Source organism: Callorhinus ursinus, unplaced genomic scaffold (genome assembly GCF_003265705.2).
Source record: "Callorhinus ursinus isolate GAN/ISIS: 27379988/994484 unplaced genomic scaffold, GSC_fseal_2.0 scaffold4, whole genome shotgun sequence".
NCBI lineage: Eukaryota > Metazoa > Chordata > Mammalia > Carnivora > Otariidae > Callorhinus > Callorhinus ursinus.
In genome coordinates this window covers 57,547,682-57,560,166 of record NW_027397066.1, presented here as the reverse complement: position 1 = coordinate 57,560,166, position 12,485 = coordinate 57,547,682, and the positions used below count along the sequence as shown (strand labels likewise).

The following is a 12,485-nucleotide window of genomic DNA, read 5'->3' as shown; positions in this document are numbered from 1 at the left end:
GTAAGTTGTAGGGCATTTGGTTGCCTTCTTTACAGGCTGTGGGGTTTTGTTCTGGCTGTCATTTCCTCCTGATCTGTGAAGCCTGATTTATTCTTTGTTAGGGCTGATCTGTTTCAAGTTTGTCCTTATTCTTATAGCATGGCCTTTTTGATGCTTTAGCTGAATACCTGAAGTGTTAGCGAGGCCTCTTCCTCTGGCTAGATAAGAACTCCTATCTCCCTAGCACCACCGGACCTTGGGTGTCTCTGTCCTGCTCCCAGCCCCACAGCAGCTATTCGCTGGTAGACAGCATGGTGTCTTGGCCTGGGCATGCACAGACCAGCCTTCCGTCTAGGATGCATGCAGCTTCTGGGTCATCCCTCTGTGCAGCCCCTTCTTCTTTAGGGCCCTCCCTGCAAGTTCCAAACCCCACTCTCCATCTCCTCAGCTCCTTGAGACTGCTGTCTTGGCTTAGGCGCGTGCTCCCTGTGCAGGGCCCACAACCTGACCCTGTCAGGAAGCCAGGACCTGGCCCATTTCTCTTTCTCACAGCATCACTCTTCTTCGCTGTATTATTCATTGCCCTCCCCCACAAAAAAATTCCCTCATCTGTTCTGTCCAGTTTTATTGTTTTTAATATCAGCAAGGCAACTCTATTACTCCTTCATGGATGAAAGCAGAAGACATCTACCTGGTTTGAAGAATACTGTTGGATTCTGTATGTAATTTATCAAATTATAAGAAATATTATCCTAATTTAAAACCAAATATCCCCCACTCAATCCCAAGGATGTTTTTTCTTTCTTTGAAAATTATTTGGCAAAGTGTCTGTCCAAATCTTTTGCCCATTGTTAAAGTAGGTTTTTTTTTTAAATTTTACTTTATTGTTATGTTAGTCATAAAGCAGGTTGTTTTATCTTTTTTGTTGAGTTTTAAGAGTTCTTTATATATACTTGATATGTCCTTTATGAAATAATATGATTTGTCAAATAATCTTCTGTAGTTTCTTTTTGTTCTCTTAATAGTGTCTTTCACAGAGCAAAATATTTTAAGTATCCTGAAGTCTAATATATCAATTATTTGTTCTTTTATGGATCAAGATTCTGGGGGGGGTGTGTGTGTGTGTATGTGTGTGTGTGTGTGTGTATTTCTGCCTAATCCAGTGTTAGAGCATTTTCTTATTTTTTGCTAGAAGTTTTATAGTTTTATATTTTACATTTTGAGTTGATTTTTATATAAATTTTGTGTAATGTCTTAGGTGCTTATTTTTGCATGTGGATGTCTATATTACCTATTGCTGCATAACAAATCACCCTGACCATCTTAGCTAAACACAAAGCGACATTTATTATCTCATAGCCTCTGTAGGTCAGGCCACTGGGAGCTGCTGCAATGACTAGCTATGGCTCAGGGCATCTCATGAGGTTGCCAGTAGCTGTGGCTAGTCACCCCAAGGCTCCAGCGGGGACATCTGCTTCCCTGCTCAATCACAGGGCTGTTGGAAGGCCTTAGAAGATTGCCTCTAAGCTTTCCCATGTGGTGGCTGGTGGGCCTGCATTCTTCACTACATGAGCTTCTCCTTAGACTCCCTAAGTATCCTTATCATATGACAGCTAACTTCCACTGGAATGAGTGATCCAAGTTACAGAGTGCAGCCAAGACAGAGACTGTCTTTTTAAACCAAATCTTGGGAGTAACATCCCATCCATGCTGCTGTTGTCTGTTTGCTGGAAGCAAGTCACTGAGTCCAGCCCACAGTGAAGGGGAGAGGAATTAAGCCCTACTCATTGAGAAGGAAAATATCGAAGGGTTTGTGGACACATTTTTAAAGCCACCACAATGACTTGTTCTGGTACCATTTGTTGAAAAAGAAATGGTCTTTTTTTCCATTAAGGTATCTTTTCATCTATGTCAAACATTATTCATGTTTCTGTGCGTTTATTTCTATCATTCTGTTTCATAGGTTATATAACTTTATAGCAAAAATATACACTAATCAAAATTTTATTAAGTTTGAATGGCTGGAGCTCAGAAGGTCCGTTTCACTCCCATAATTACACTGCAGTCTTCTGATGGCCCAGGGGTCTGGCCTCAGAGCCCTGCCATTAACCGCCATGCTAGCCTACCTCAGGGCTCTGTCCACTGATAGCAGGGCACCTGCAGGGAACAACGTGAGCTAGAGATAAGGAGGAGATTTGTAGCTAGGACAGTGGGGTTGTGGACAAGCACTGCTGTATCACCATGACCTTTCTTTTCCTCTCTAAAGGGCTGGAACCCCAGGCTGGGAGCCCAAGAGCATGGCAATAGCTGTCTGGGGTGGAAGCTGTAGGCATCTGGCTAGAGTGTAAGGGTCAATGCTTGGTTTGTAATGTTGTTTTAAAAACAAAGACTAAGGGAAAAACAGAGAAAAGAACCCAGATAACCAAATCCTTCATCCTAGTGGGTTCAATATTGCTCAATTTCTCAAACAAAAGCTATTTCTAAAAGTTTTGTTTTAGAAGTGACTTTGGTTTTCTCTGGTTTAGTAGAATCATGGACAATTTTCATTTTCTTTGTATTTTTCCATAATGTGTACATTTTCTGGAGAGAAGATTATTATCTTTGTCTTTATGACAAAACAACTATTTTAAAGAATAATTTTCAAATGCAGTAAGGAGATATATAACTTAAGGAAATCCACAGTGAGTCTCATTGAAAATATATTATTTTTATTATATAAACTCTTATACCTCTATTTTTTTATGGTCAAAGTTTTATATGTTTACATTTTTTTTCTTAAAGAGAGCATCCTTATACTTCAGTTGATAGAGAAACATATTTTTAGAAACTGCTTGAAAGTTTTCCAGTTTTAATAGGACAACTGTTTTGAAATAGTTATAATTTTTATTGAAAATGTAAAACCCCTTCAGGTGACTTACCTATCTATTTCATGTATCCATTAGATTATCCCTCAGGAGAACGATACCCACTCCAGCCTGACATATAAGTACATCATTCATGAAGATTCTGCACCTACAATCAGCAGCAACAATGTCATCCAGGAAGAATTAGATACTTTTGAGTGGGCTTTGAAGAGCTGGTCTCAGTGTTCCAAACCCTGTGGTGGAGGTAACAATTGAACCCATTTAGTACGTTCAGTGTAATTCATAGAAGGCCAGTTATGGTGCTTTTCCCTTAAAGATTGCCTCTAATTGAGGCCATTATCTGAGAAATACCAAACATAACAACCAAAACATAAGTACAAAGCGTTTTTCCTGAAATCTCTAAATCTACAAAGGATGGATGGGAGTCTGTTCCTAACAACGGTAAACCTTCTTAAAATCCTCTTGCCCTTTTCCCTCATACTCATATGGTGGTACTTTTAATGACTTTACTTTTCCCAAACTCACCCAAATGCAGTGTCCTGTGGTTCTGGCCTTTCTTCTTCTTTTCCACTTTTGCTTTCCATACCTGTGCATTTCTTTTCTATCACTGTTAGTAATAAAAGAGCTATTAGTTGTACCAGGTGGCAGGTACTGTTTTAAATGTTTTAAATGTTCTCTATATTAGTGCATGAATACTCAAAATGGCTCTGTGAGGTCAGCACTATGATTATCTCTGTTGTACTGATTGGAAAACTGAAGGACAGGGAGAAGTCGTTTGCCGACCCTAAGATACAGACCCAGGTGGTCTGGCTTCTGGCTACACGCTCTTACTCCATTGTGCTGCCTCTCTGCCCTTTCTCCAGTAAATCCCATTAAGTCGTTTGCAGAGTTTTTCAGTTTTTCACTGCATCCATTCCTTCTGAACAATAAACGCTCCAGAACTGAGCTGGTCTAGAGAGAATTTTCCCCAACAGGCAGGAGAAGGCAAAGGGCTGAGTCATGATGCTGAGTAACCAAGAACAAAAAAATTATTCAGAGTAGGGAATGCATGCGTCAACCATTTATTTTATAATTCTAAATTCAAGGATGTACTATTTATTTATTTATTTTTTATTTTTTTAAACATTTTATTTATTTGACCGAGAGAGAGAGAGAGAGAGAGAGCACAAGCAGGGGCGAGCCAGAGAGAGAGGGAGAAGCAGGCTGAGCAGGGAGCCCGATGCAGGACTCGATCCCAGGACCCTGGGAGCATGACCTGAGTGGAAGGCAGACGCTTAACCGACTGAGCCACCCAGCTGCCCCAAGGATGTATTTTTAAAGAGGCTTTTTTTTTTGAGGTGAAGGGGACATAAAATGTTTTTAATTATTTAAAATGACACTTAATCCATTACAAAATGCATGTTTAATTTGAATCTTCTCTTTTGCTGCTCCCTCAGCATCTACTTGGTTACAAGGTTTGTCAGACACACCTTTTTAATATCTACCACATCTGTTCCTTCCTCACCAGGTTTCCTTCAAGATTTTGGAAGGGAAGATTATTGCAAAAGTCTTTTAACTAGTCAGCTAATTTGATTTTCTTCTCTTCCTTTATTTCCAGGGTAATCTTGAATGAATGACTGAATGAATGACCAAATGAGTAGTTACAGTATTTGTCTGATTTAAATCTTGTAGCCTCCTAATGTGTTGTCCTGCAGACACCACATCATTTATGTAGTATTCTTGTCAAAAGTGTTTTTGACCTGAATCTAATCACTAGGAGGCAATTAAATAAACCTAAATTATGGGACATTTTACAAAACAAATGGCTTGCACATCTCAAAAATATCCAAGATAAAAAGAGGCTCAGAAACTATTCCTGCTTAATTCCATGACAGCTAAATGCACTGCATAATCCTTGATTGGGAAAACATTGCTATGAAGAACATGATAGGGGCAACTGGCAAATTTTGAATTTGGTCTGTATATTAGATAATAGTACTATATCTGTGTTAAATATTCTGGTTTTAAGAATTATGTAGGAGATGTACTTGTTATGGGCAGTATGCCTAAGTATTTACAAGTGAAGGATCAGGATGCCAGCAACTTACTCTCAAAGGGTTTGGCAAAATTTTATGTATATTATATATATTGCATATTATAATTAAGCTATTACATATGTAAAAATATATACGTATGCACCTCAAATACAGTGACCCGTAATACAAGGTTAATTTAGACGCAAGGCATAACAATGTTCATTGTGCTTTCCTTACAACATTTTTGTAGGTTTGGGATTTTTTTTTTAATTTAATTAATTAATTATTTACAGATGTCAGGGTTGGTGAATGGGGAGACCTTCAAAAACTCCCAGTGACCGCCAAGATAAAAAGTCCAAACGCTAGTCTGGCACTCGAGGCTTTTAGGATTAGATTCTTTCCTATCTCCTATCCCCCTCACACAGGAAACTTCAGCCCTTCAAACAGACCTGCCGTTTTTAACATGTCCTTTCCTTCGCTTGGAGTATTCTTCTGCTTCCTTCCCTTTACCCGACACTGTTTGAACTTGAAGATGCTGATCAAGAAGTGCGGATCTTGTGAGCAGTCCCTGCCCCTCCTCCGGCTAAGTTGAGACCCTCCCCTCTGTGCTCCTTTGGTGCCCTCTACAGTAAATTATGTACATAACCCTCTAAAAGCCTGTGTCCCTGGTACTGTCACAGTGGTTGTTCAGATCTGTCCCTCACACTAGACTGTGTGTTCGGGGGTCTAGTTCATTAGCACATGAACACAACTATATTTAATCATTTGTACTTTATTAAATGTAGGCCCTGAAAAGTTAAGGATTTTGTTTATTTAATTGACTTCTGGACCTTCAGCATCTACAGCAATGCCTGGCTTCCTGTGCTTCCTCAGTCAATATTTGTTGAATGAATGACTGAATGACCACATATGTAACAGGATGAATAAGTGAGTAAACCCAAAGAAATGTGTATCCTTTCCTAGGTTTCCAGTACACTAAATACGGATGCCGTAGGAAAAGTGATAATAAGATGGTTCACCGCAGCTTCTGCGAGGTCAACAAGAAGCCAAAACCTATTAGAAGGATGTGCAATATTCAAGAGTGTACACATCCACTGTAAGCACTTATTTTAACTATCATGTCCTGAGCACAACGTGAGAGGGATTTCAATGTCTCCAGTTCTTTTTAGTTGTAATTTTATTTTTAGTCAAAGCTAATAAACGTACCTGGTTTAAAGAGTCAGATCATTTCACAGGAATTCTATAGAGCTGTGTTTCCCTGCCCTTTACCATACTCCTGCTTCTCAAAAACAACCACGTTCCAGCTATGATGCTTCTTTTGATATTGGGTAACTCCTTGTTTCTAGCTCTCTTAAGTAAAATGTTTTATCATCTACTTGGTTTTGGGGGGTGGGGGAGGTTTTGGATATTATGTATATTATGTATATTGAATTTCCAATGTGGAAAGTGAAGGGTTGAGCATTCTTTTACAATCCGTCCCCAAATATACACCGAGCCCAGACTTCTCTCTTCCCCAGTATTCCCAATATTGTTATAACCTACCTTTTACTGATATTAATCTTCAGAGTTTATATTGTCTTAATGACTTCTGTCTGTCCCAAGAGGTGAGTCATTTGCTGCTCTTTCTTTCCTTGTGAAACTTCCTTTCTTGAGAATTAATGAATATTTTTATTTTTATGCTTTGTTTTCTACTACTTTTCACTAATTCATCCCCATACTGTCTTCCATGAGTATCAATCTCCTATAAATACTAAACACTCAAGTATCCTGTTACGTGCAACTTCTGAGAGATATCTCTTAGAGAATTTTGTGTGTTCCAGCTCTGCCCTGGACTTCTGTTCGTCCTGGGGTGTCTTTTTACCTCTTCCTAGATAATCCTACTGCCTCTCCTTTGCATCGGATCTCCCAATTCCTGCATTTCTTGTCTTCTTACCTTTTCTTGTATTCATTTGTTCTGGTAATCATGTCGTCCGGTAGCTTCATGAAAAATGTATATACAAAGTGAAAATTTTTATCTTAAAAATTCTCTTACATCTAAGAAAAGTAGCTAAGAGGTTAAAGTATAAGTGTATAGGAAGTCTTTCTTCTCTCACTCTTGATCGTTGGGATACATACACATAGAATTCCAAACCGTAATGTATTTTCCTTCAGAATTTTGAAACCATTGTTCCATTGTTTTCTAGATTCCCATGTTGCTGTTGCAAAGTCATTTACTCTTCTGGTTCCCAACGCTTTCTGTTTTTGTTTGTCATTCAAAGTTTGTAGGATCTTCTCTTTGTTCCCGATGTCCTGAAATTTCACAGTGATAGAACTGCCTGTCGATGCTCTACTTTTCTCATCCATTGTGCTGTGTACTCAAAGACTTTTTAAAACACAAAACCAGTATCTTTCATCTCTGGGACATTTTCCTGTGTTTTTTCTTTGAAAATTTTCCCCTATTTTTTCAATATTCTTTCTAAGATATTTGTAGTTAGGATTCTTAAACAGATCTGATTCTCTTTTCTTTTCTCATCTATTGTTTATGGTTCTACTTGCTGAATTTTTCATTTTTACTATTGTGTTACTATCCAAGAGCACTTTAATATCTAAGCACTCTGTTTTGTTCCTCACGTGTTCCTTTTTTAAGGCATTGGATGCTTATTTCACAGATGTAAATATTCTTTTATCTGTTTTATATTAAAGATTTTCTTTTCCATGCATTATTTCTTTTGAGTTCTTTTCCTCTGTTTCTTTTTTCCCCCTCCATGATTTGTGTTAGAGGCTTTTCTGGGTCCGCTGATTGCTGGCTCTTCATGCACGTCAGAATACAGTATTAAAAGGCTGCTTGGAAGTTTGCTTTATGGTCAAGACTTGCTTGCTGGTGGGCTTCACTGTAGGACAAGCTGGCTGGACTCTTTCATTGAAGACCCTCAGTGTATATTTAGGGCTTTTTAAGGAAATGATCCAATGCCAAAGAGCAGCATCAATCGTCTGCCTAGGGAGCGTAAGCCTATTTGATAGCTGTTCTGGAAGTCATTGCACCATTCCAGTTGTGGATTCTTACCTAGCCCCTGTTTTCACTCTGGTCTCTTTCTCTATTGTCTTTTGACTATGTCTGTTGTCCACAAGCTAAAGGTCTCGTTCATCTTCCACCAAGGATAAACGTCAGACCTTCTGCTGGGTTAGAGGAGGGGCAATCCACAGGTGGGGGTAAGGATCAGGAGGTGGACGTGTTTGCATGCAGACTTTTCCTCAGTCCCCTGTTTTCAGCCCTGCCTTCACCCAGTTTCGCAGTGCACACTTTCCACCTGCGGCCACAATCCAGCACGTTCCTGGAGTTCTGCCACCAAGTCAGTCTGCTTGCCAGCTTCTACGGCTGAGTTAAACTTCATCCCTCTTAGGTCTGCTGAGCTGGTAGCCATATGTCCCACTGCTTATCTTTTGGGGCATTCTATCCAATTTTTTTTTTTTTTACCTTTGTGGATTTATGCCATTTTTCTCCTTTGTTGTCATTCTAGGAATTCCAGGAGGAACTAAACTTAACCAGGAGTATCTATGACTACGAAATGTATACTTCTCATATAATATCTGTCTTCAAATGAGAGTTGCTATTGAGGGCTTTACAATTGCTTAGTTGCCACAAACATTCTACTGCCAGTTTGACACTCGTCAAAGCCATCCTAAGCTGGGGATAGCAAAGACTGCCAAGGTTTTAGCACGGTTATATTTTGATGCCCCTTATATGTGAAAAGAAAAAAAAAAAGGCAGAGGGAAAGTAACTCTGGAAAGGATAAAGAGTATGCCTCAAGTACATTCTGACAGATTGAGGAACCAGATGGAATCACTGGGAACGGCCCCTTGGGACCACACGTAGCCACATGTCATGGAGACCTGTCCCTGATAATGCAGCCACAGCCGATGTGGAGAGTGCTGGGGCCATTGACGTCGCCCCAGAATTGGGGAATGTCTCATGGGAAATCTTTTTTGAAAATATCTTTTTAGAAATCTTTCTATCAGGTGCATTCAAGCCCCAGATGCACACTACCTTTACCTTTTTGTCGGGCCTCATAAGGGCCGCTATGAAGAACTGAATTTTCCAAACAGGATAGGTACATCAGGCAGCCTTCTCGGGGGCAATTGTAGAAATGAAACTGTCATCTCAGATTCTTAAATCGTGAGGAAACTCAGGATTTCATGGAAAAGCAGCAGCCGCCAAAGCAGTTTGTCTCAGCAAGTATCAGATGGATTGTCTTTCTAAATTTCCTTTCAGATGATTAACACCTTGAGGCAGTGTGGCTGAGAGCCCGCTGGTGTGTTTCTGAAAAACTGCCATGCTGCCCGCACCTAACCCAGCAACCTTCAGATGAGTTTCAGAAACCCTCTGTCGGTGGATCCTCCTTTAGAGAAAGAGGTTATGCCAGATCACAGGGAGACAGAAAAATACCCAGGCATTAAACACAGAAGTGCCGGGCCTATTGCTGTTAGAAAATGCTCAGACTTTGGACTTGGTGGATGCGTCCCTCTTTCTGAAACTGCTTCCTGAGCCGGAGCGTGCCCCCCGCCCCGGGGCTGCCCGTCACCCATGGCTCAGGGTAGGGGGGGGGGCGGGGCAGCCGCTCCAACTGGGCCGCCCCCCTCCCCCCCCCCCCCCCCCCCCGCGCTGCAGCTGGGTCGCCGAGGAGTGGGAGCACTGCACCAGAACCTGTGGGAGTTCCGGCTACCAGCTCCGCACCGTGCGCTGCCTGCAGCCGCTCCACGACGGCACCAACCGCTCGGTGCACAGCAAGTACTGCTCTGCCGACCGGCCAGACAACCGGAGGCCCTGCAACCGCGTGCCCTGCCCCTCCCACTGGAAAACAGGGCCCTGGAACGAGGTGGGTGCGCGCGCGCCCGAGAGAGAGAGAGAGAGAGAGAGAGAGAGAGAGAGAGAGACTGAGAGACTGACTGTGTGTGTGCACGCGCGGAAGCCTGCGTGGCGTATTTTAATTTGGCTCACGTATCAGGTAGGCGTTGTGTGAGTTGAGATGCGGCCGCAGATTGTGTCATCGTCAAGCACCTGGAGGTGCCAGGAAACAGGGTTTTAGAACAGTGCTCGCATTTAGGATGAGTTGGTAGGGGCAAACCACCTTTGGGTGTGTTGTGACATAGAGGCACGTCTAAAGTTGACTGGTCTCCTGTTTCCTGTCTTCGTTGACTTCACACCATTCCTACGGGATGAATTCCAAACGCCTGACAGTGCATGCAGGGCCCTGCCCCGTTTGGCACCATGGTAACTCTTCTCCTTCTCCTCCCCCTCGGCCTCCTCCAACCCCCACCCCCACTCCTCCTCCTTTTATTTCTTCAGGTCTAACTGACATAACACTATATATCAGTTTCAGGTGTACACGGTAATGATTCAGTATTGGTATATATTGCAAAATGTTCACCACAACAAGTCCCACGCTAACTCTTCTTGCTCTGTTGTTCTTTATTCCAACTCTGTGTTCCAGTTTGAGAACCTCCTTGCTATTCCAAAAAGACCATGCTCAATGGAGTCTCCCCACCTTTTCGCTGATGGCCCTACCCCCACCTCCTGACTCACCACCTCCTCCTCCTCCACTAGGGCTCATCTCCAGGGTCCAAAATACCACCTGCCAGGGCTGCCTTTCCCACAGTCCTCCCTCTACATTCCAAAAACAAAGAGGCCTACCTCTAGTATGCCATTCAAGACAGAATACTGTAACTTCTGTCTTGGAGTCGGTGCTGCAGCTGGTCCACACATTTCTCGAAGACTCTGTGTTGCTTCCCCACTACACAGCCAGGACCTGCCCAGTTGATGTTTGTTTGCTGACTCAGTATCGTGTGGCCTGAATTAATCCCACACCTTTGGTATTTCTAAAAATTCAAAAGGAGAAAAGTTTATAGGAGGAAAGGACATCACAAAGCAGAGAATGAAGGAGGAAGTGGAAAGCAGGCCCAGGAAGGAAGGAACAGGCGAGTGAAGGTCACCTGCATGGGACCAGAAAGATAACTCCCATCTCCTTCTCCTCAGGGTCCTGGAACAAAGGCCCCTCCTCTCTAGCTCCTACCTGGAACAATGGCTTAGATGGTCCTGGGCTTAATTTTAGAGCAGTTAGCCCCTTCATTAAAGAAATTAATTGATGGGAATAAAATAATCATAGTTCCAAAGAGGTTGAGTTAACCGAGGTAGCCTGCCAGTAAGTTCTACCATCAGTAAGGAAGGTGAAAGAACGGGAAGGTGAGTAACAGGATCTCTCCCTGAAAAGAGGGGCCACTACTGTTTTGGGAGAACTTTTGCAAGTATTAACATTACAATAATGGCCTCTTGCCTGTCACTTGCTTACTGCCTGTGGGGCACAAATGCTTTACAGACTGTCGTTTGCCTTCATTTAGTCCAACAGTCCTGAGGCAAGTGTTAACCTTCCCAGCTTTCAGAGAAGCTGCCCTGTGCCCAGGGCAGGCTGGTCAGTCTTGCAGTCAGGTTCTAAACCTATGATTGTCTGTCTCCAAACAAAATGGAGAAGGAACTACAGAGCTGTGCAAGCGTGTGTGTGTGTGTGTGTGTGTGTGTGTGTGTGTGTGTGTGCGTGTGTGTCTAGGCAGGGGAATAATATATTCCTGAATAATATATTCCTGAAATACCGTGCGCATGTGCATCCACAGGGAGAAAGGTGGTCTTTGGTGGAATAAACCTCTATAACCATAGCCTTTGTTTCTCTAGTGTTCGGTAACCTGCGGGGAAGGAACGGAGGTGAGGCAGGTCCTCTGCAGGGCGGGAGACCACTGTGCAGGGGAGAAGCCCGAGGCCGTCAGAGCGTGTCAGCTGCCTCCCTGTAATGGTAGGTGTGACGCCGATTGGTTTCACTGTTCTGACAATAGTTTTGAAGCCTCAAAAAGCAGAATTTCAGGATAAACTCTGGAATTTCTGTTTGCTTATCCAAAAATAACCTAAGGAGCACACTCCTGACACATGAGCCTAATCCTCTTCTTTCATATCAGTGTTTGAGGCAGTGTCCCATGCCAGTGAGGTAGCATAACCCCCGTGGCATCCCTGGTTCCTGTCAGGGTGAGGGCACGTCGCGTCTGTGAATCTGCTGTCGATTTGTTTTTCAGGTGGAAGCTACTTATTTTCTCTCTGTGCCTTTGTAATTTAGCATCATTGTAAAAGGCATAATATTGCAGAAAGTTTTGAAATATTTTTTCTGTAATTATCCAGTTTAGACATGTGGATGATCAGTGCCATTCACAAAGCCATTTCTGTGGGGCGCCTGGGTTGGCTCAGTCGTTAAGCGTCTGCTTTCGGCTCAGGTCATGATCCCAGGGTCCTGGGATTGAGTCCCGCATTGGGCTCCCTGCTCAGCAGGAAGCCTGCTTCTCCCTCTCCCACTCCCCCTGCTTGTGCTCCCTCTCTTGCTGCCGTGTCTCTCTCTGTCAAGTAAATAAATAAATCTTTATAAGTACAAACAAAAAAACAACAACAACAAAAACCAAAGCCATTTCTATTACCTCTCCATCCATATACACGCCCTTCAGCAAGGCAGTTTGGGAATAGACACTTGCACGCCTGCAAACGTTTGCCTAACCTTCCTCCTCGCTATTTCACAAGCGCAGAGCGTATTTTAAACTATATATCAGTTTGCTGTTGTGA

General features: G+C 42.6%; 1 protein-coding gene across 4 annotated transcripts in view; it reads left to right on the top strand.

Annotated features, from left to right (window-relative positions):
* ADAMTS3 (ADAM metallopeptidase with thrombospondin type 1 motif 3) overlaps positions 1 to 12,485 on the top strand; it is a 257,797-nt gene that overhangs the window by 237,422 nt on the left and 7,890 nt on the right. For all 4 annotated transcript variants that reach the window (XM_073891779.1, XM_025887595.2, XM_073891780.1 and 1 more), the window contains 4 exons: positions 2,922 to 3,087; positions 5,822 to 5,954; positions 9,504 to 9,711; positions 11,559 to 11,676. In XM_073891779.1, the coding sequence (XP_073747880.1) occupies positions 2,922 to 3,087; positions 5,822 to 5,954; positions 9,504 to 9,711; positions 11,559 to 11,676 (625 nt within the window). The remainder of the gene's footprint in view (positions 1 to 2,921; positions 3,088 to 5,821; positions 5,955 to 9,503; positions 9,712 to 11,558; positions 11,677 to 12,485) is intronic.